Raw genomic sequence first — 5,635 nt, 5'->3', positions numbered from 1 at the left:
AGGTTAAAAGTCCCTCAACATTTGCCTTCTCCTGTACTCTTCTTCCCATTCTGATTTTGGGATTGCTCTCCCATCTCCACACCCTCCTAGACTCATTCACTAATTTCCCTAGTTTGTTTTACAAAATAAATGCTCCCACCCATGTGATCCAGTCACACACATTCCTTCCACTTCTTTGGCTGACTTGTTCCAAAAGAACTGCCTCTCCTTCAGCCTTAAAAAAGAAGACTCTCACTCTCCACATTCAGCACTTCAATCAGGATGTGGGATCAGACTTCAGATCACTGCACCCCTGTTTTTATTGTTTGAGAAGAGTGGTGTGCTAATTTATCCATCATTCTGTTAGCAGTTATTACACCAAATGGCCATTTTTCTATTATTTGTCTCTACCATTTTACTGTAGTCATCTTAAGAGCCAGGACTGCAAACCTTGGATATAAGTTTCTCAGCATATGAATTGAATGTATGAATGAATGAATGATTAAACAACTGAATGAATGATGAACTAAAGACCATGGGCTTTGGTATCAAAAAGATCTGGATGTGAATTCTATATTACTCTCCGAGTGACTTGGGACAACCTGCTTAACCTCTCTGTGTCTTAGTTTCTTTGTTCTCTGCCAACCATGAAATGTGGATCAAAATGCCTATCTTTCAAGAATATTGTTAGAATTACATGAAGAAAGATGTACAAATGGCTAGTATTATGTAGGGTATATAGGGCTTCCCCAGTGGCTCAGATGGAAAAGAATCTGCCTGCAATGCAGGAGACCTGGGTTCAATCCTCAGGTTGGAAAGATCCCCTGGAGAAGGAAATGCAACCCACTCCAGTATTCTTGCCTGGAGAATTCCATGAACAGAGGAGCCTGGTGGTCTACAGTCCATGGGGTCGCAAAGAGCTGGACATGACTGAGCAACTAACACTTTCACTTTCATGTAGGATGTATAGAAGAACTCTGTAAATGTTAATAGTAGCTTAGACAAAGGAGATATTTAAAAACTTAAAGGTAGATGGGGGCGGGGGGGTGCGGTGCGCGGAGGACTTGTTGGACACTACTAGGGAGAACGTTGGCCAAGGTCTGTGACTTGGACCTCCCTTGGAAGGGAATACACTGAACACCTTCAGGATCAAAGATAGGTGGGGAAAAAAGGTAGAACAAAGAAAACAATCTTGGCAGAGAGGAATCAAAAGTCATTATTACTGAACTACAAGTCCTCTGAGAAGAGTGCTGTGTCTAATTTATTAATGTTCCTTAGCATCACTTCCTTCAGTCTTACAAGCTTTATTTCAGTGTGTGAAGCTTGAAATTTAAGGAAAAGCGAAGAAGCGGTGTGAGAGGAAATTTTAAAATATGTTTATGTTTTTAAAAATCTTGAAACCCACTTTCATAAACCCTAAATATCCTATAATCTAAGCTGTTGCTAAAATTTTAGTTCAGGAGATCTCCCCAGTCCTCAGCCTTGCTTTCTCTACATAAACACGAGAGTCGGGATTGGGGACAAGAGAGCTTGATTTCTGAGACCAGAAGGAAAACCTCAGACTCTTCTTTCAGATCTATTCTGCTCTACATGAAATCTGAAGCATTATAAAATCCATCCACCCATAAGTAACACCCCAGACTTTTTCCTTATCATCATGACTTGAGAGTTTAAGTCTGACCATCAGAAATAGTGATCACAGGAATAGCTAGCTCTTTGCTCTCTGCTTAAATTTTCACATCATTCAGATCAATCGAAATTTTAACTTTTTTTATCTTGCTTCTTTCAATTATCTTTCAAACACAAGCATTTCCATGCCACTAAATTACCTATAAACATGCTAATATTTAATGTCTACATAATGTTTTATTATGTATGAAGATATCATAATTTTCTTAACATTTTCTCGTTTTTGGACGTGTAAGTCTCCAACTTTTAGTTGTTATGAACCATACTTTGAGTAAAACTTTTTCTTTCAGACTATTTCTTCCTTAACAAAGAAGTCCCCAGAAGGACAATCATTAATTAGTTCAAAAGGCATACAGATGTCTTAAGTTCATAATACATGCCATCAATTGACTTTGATCACAGTAGAAGAGTACCTATTTCACTATACCCTTATCAGTCCTGGATTGTCTTAAAAATAAGGGGAAATTTATTGACTAATTTGATAGATGAAGTGTTATCTATTTGTAACTGACATTTACTGGGTCACTGATGGGGTTTGATTCTTGGCCATTTCATCCCCCTCATCTGTGAATTTGTTCATTTCTCTTTTGAGATGTTAACGCTTTATTGATTTGTACAGGCTCTTTGTAAAAATGTAAATCTATTGTCTGTCATATTTATGGTGAGTATTTTTCTCCATTTGATTTTTGCCTTCAACATCCATCCAACACACACATCTGAGTCTCCCCAAGGCACTGATCTAGTCATTAAGGATGAAACGGACACAGTCCCTACCCCTAGGATCTCAGAGTTTAATAGTGGGAGGCAGGGGCATAAATGATGAGTGCAATAAGGCTTTTAAATGCCCTGTTAGAAGTCCAAATAGGCTAGAGTGACTGCTGTAAAAGTGGTGAGTGGTCATGTATATACATGTAGTAGGGGGCAGGAAATGTTTCATGAGGGAGGTGATTCCTAACTGAGTGTAAAATGCAGTTAATGACTAAAGTGACAAGGTGGGAAAATGCATTTCAGGCAGAGGGGACACCGACAGACATGGCCAACTAAGGAAACTTCAATAGCTAGGTTACGTTAGGGAATAAAACATCAGGCAGGTCCAAAGGAAGAAAAGGCTAGAGAGATATCAGAGTCTCACAGTTTTTTAAATTATATATAACTTTTATATCTTTTAGATGTTCAACTTAGTTCAATTAAGCTTTACCATATTCATCTCTTACATAATATGTAAGCTAAGAAAGTCCTTCCTCACCCAGGGCTTCGATGCTTACCTTTATTTTCCTCTAGTTTCCATTTTTAAAAAGTATTTTATTTTTGGCTCCTTCGGGTCTTAGTTGTAACATGCAGGATCTTCATTGTGGCATAAGGGTCTTTTCATGGCGGAGCACAGGTTCTTTGTTACCATGTTCCAGCTTCTCTCTAGTTGAGGCACCATGGGCTCAGTAGTCGTTCAGGGGCTTAGTTCCCTGACCAGGGATCAAACCCGGGTCCCCTGATTGCAAGGCAGATTCTTAACCACAGTCCACCAGGGACGTCCCTCCATGTTTAATATTTTGTTTTCGTTTTAGTCCTCACATTTAACATTAAACATTTCAGATGTTTAATCCATCTGAAACTGACTTTTGAGTGTATAAGGTAAGTCTTATTTGAATTTTTGTGTGTGTGTCTTAATGTTTATCACACCTATATTGTCCATTAAGCTTTTCTCTGTAACCCTATTGTGTTAATGGGTAAAAGGGTAGTGCTAGCTAATAAAATATATTCCCAGCTGGGGACAGTGCTTCAAGAAACAAGAGACATTTCCCTTGGGTTTGTTCTTTCACTGAGCCGTGTTAATCACTCCAGGTACAAAGTTACAGCCGTTTAGGATCCTTGTTCGCAGGGTCCTTCTGCTACTTTGTATTTAGAGATTACAAATTTCTTTACAGAGCCAATGGTTTCCATAGAGGGGACTTTATTCTCATGACCACGGAAGTGGGGACAGGGAGAAGGACTATGTCACCACTGCTTGATTTGTTTACTCCCACAAGAGATTAGATGGAGTCAGGTTTCTTTCCCTGATGCTGGCTGGAAATCTAGTGGGGCTGGCATCTCTGTATAGTACACGCCAGACCCTGGGCTGTGAGAGGAGGGCTGTGATTGGCTAGAAAGGCAAACATAACCTGATCTGATTGGCTCTGGACTGGCCCTGTTGTTACTCCACAGCAGTCTGAAGGCCAGTCCACCAATCACAGGGCTCCTTACTGGGTGCACAAGCAACTGTTGGAGATTGCCAGGAGCCCCTAGCAACACCGTGGCTTTTGAAATCTAGACGGTGGGATGCTGTGCAGTCAGCTGACAGTAGAGGAGTGTGCCAATGCCTCAGGAAGAGTCGGCTCCCAGGATGGACACCCCACCCTCTGAAGAACCCTTAGATAAGCAAAACAAAAAACTGGAAGACCAGGAAGAGGAGATGGAGTTTAAGGAGCTGGATGGTCTGAGGGAAGCCTTGGCGAACCTCCGGGGGCTGTCCGAGGAGGACAAGAGTGAGCGGGCGATGCTGTGTTCCCGCATCCAGGAGCAGTCCCAGCTCATCTGCATCCTGAAGCGGAGGTCCGACGAGGCCCTGGAGCGCTGCCAGACCCTGGAACTGCTCAACACCGAGCTGGAGGAGAAGAGGCTGCTGGAGGCCGAGGAGCTGAAGGCCAAGAACCAGCAGGCCCAGAAGCTGGAGGAACGCTTTATGACCCTGGCCGCCAACCACGAGTTGATGATCCGCTTCAAGGATGAACACAAAAGGCAGAACGCCAAGCTGCGAGAGGAGAACGAGAAACTGAGGCTGGAAAATGACCAGCTCTTCAGCCCAGCGCTGAAGGCCCAGGAGGCCAAAGTGGTGCAGCTCACAGCCCGGAACGAGGCCCTCGCCAAGGAGCTGGAGACCCTGCAATGGAAGTACGCCCAGGATGTCTCCCAGGCCCAAGCCCGAGAGCAGGAGCTGCTGGAGCTGCAGAACCGGCAGGCCTGCGCCCACACCGAGGAGACCGAGGAGCTGCGCACGCAGCTGCACAGCCTCCAGCAGCAGCAGGAGGAGGCCCTGCGGCAGACGGCTAAGGCCGAGCAGGCACACAGCCAGCGGAACCAGGAGCTGCGGGCCCGGCTGCAGACCGTCACTCGGGAGAAAGAGGAGCTGCTGCAGCTGTCCATGGAGAGGGGCAAGGTGCTTCAGAACAAGCAAGCGGAGATCCGCCAGCTGGAGGAGAAGCTGGAGATGGCCGACGTGGCCAGGAGGCACGCGCTCGAGCGCTTCGAGCAAGAGGCTGTGGCCGTGGACAGCAACTTGCGAGTCCGGGAGCTTCAGCGCAGGGTGGATGGCATCCAGGCCGCCTATGATGAACTCAGGCTGCAGTCCGAAGCTTTCAAAAAGCACAGCCTGGATCTTTTAAGCAAGGAGAGAGAACTGAATGCCAAACTCCGCCATCTCTTTCCATGAGGAGGTTGTCTGCTTCCTCTGGCCTCCGATGGAGAAATCAGACATCTGTGCTTTACTATTATGGCGAAATTCAAGATGATATTCCATTTATTCTACTTTTAAGTACTAGAGACTACTCAAAGAAAAGCTACTTTACTACAGTGATGTTGTTTACTACAGTGCTATTGTAACGGTAACACTGATTTTCAGTCCTACCACCTAGAATACACGAGATTTACCAAATTTGGTTGTGTGCCTTTGAAATCTTCCTAAGTTTGCTATCAGTATCTCCTCTTCTCCTATAACTTATTCATTCTCAACCTCAGATCTCTTCAGCTGTCCTAAGTTTTAAAATTAGCAGCTCTTACTTTTCAGAGTGCAATGGGGGATGTATTATTGTGAAAAAGTGCAATGGGATGTGTTATTGTGAAAAATAGCACAATTAGCCCTTGTAGGGAGAAGGCAATGGCACCCCACTCCAGTACTCTTGCCTGGAAAATCCCATGGACGGAGGAGCCTGGTAGG

At 44.3% G+C, this 5,635-nt stretch overlaps 1 protein-coding gene across 1 annotated transcript; it reads left to right on the top strand.

Moving 5' to 3' along the window:
* Positions 1 to 3,029: 3,029 nt before the first annotated feature.
* CCDC89 (coiled-coil domain containing 89) lies at positions 3,030 to 5,353 on the top strand. The gene is made up of 2 exons (XM_081536934.1): positions 3,030 to 3,297; positions 3,868 to 5,353. Exon 2 carries the CDS (start codon positions 4,019 to 4,021, stop codon positions 5,129 to 5,131), a length of 1,113 nt encoding a protein of 370 aa, XP_081393060.1. The 5' UTR covers positions 3,030 to 3,297; positions 3,868 to 4,018; the 3' UTR covers positions 5,132 to 5,353.
* The last annotated feature ends 282 nt before the right edge of the window (positions 5,354 to 5,635 follow it).

This window comes from Giraffa tippelskirchi, chromosome 10 (assembly GCF_054371585.1).
Source record: "Giraffa tippelskirchi isolate mGirTip1 chromosome 10, T2T-mGirTip1v1.2.pri, whole genome shotgun sequence".
In the NCBI taxonomy this organism is placed as follows: domain Eukaryota; kingdom Metazoa; phylum Chordata; class Mammalia; order Artiodactyla; family Giraffidae; genus Giraffa; species Giraffa tippelskirchi.
This window is presented reverse-complemented; position numbering and strand designations above follow the sequence as displayed.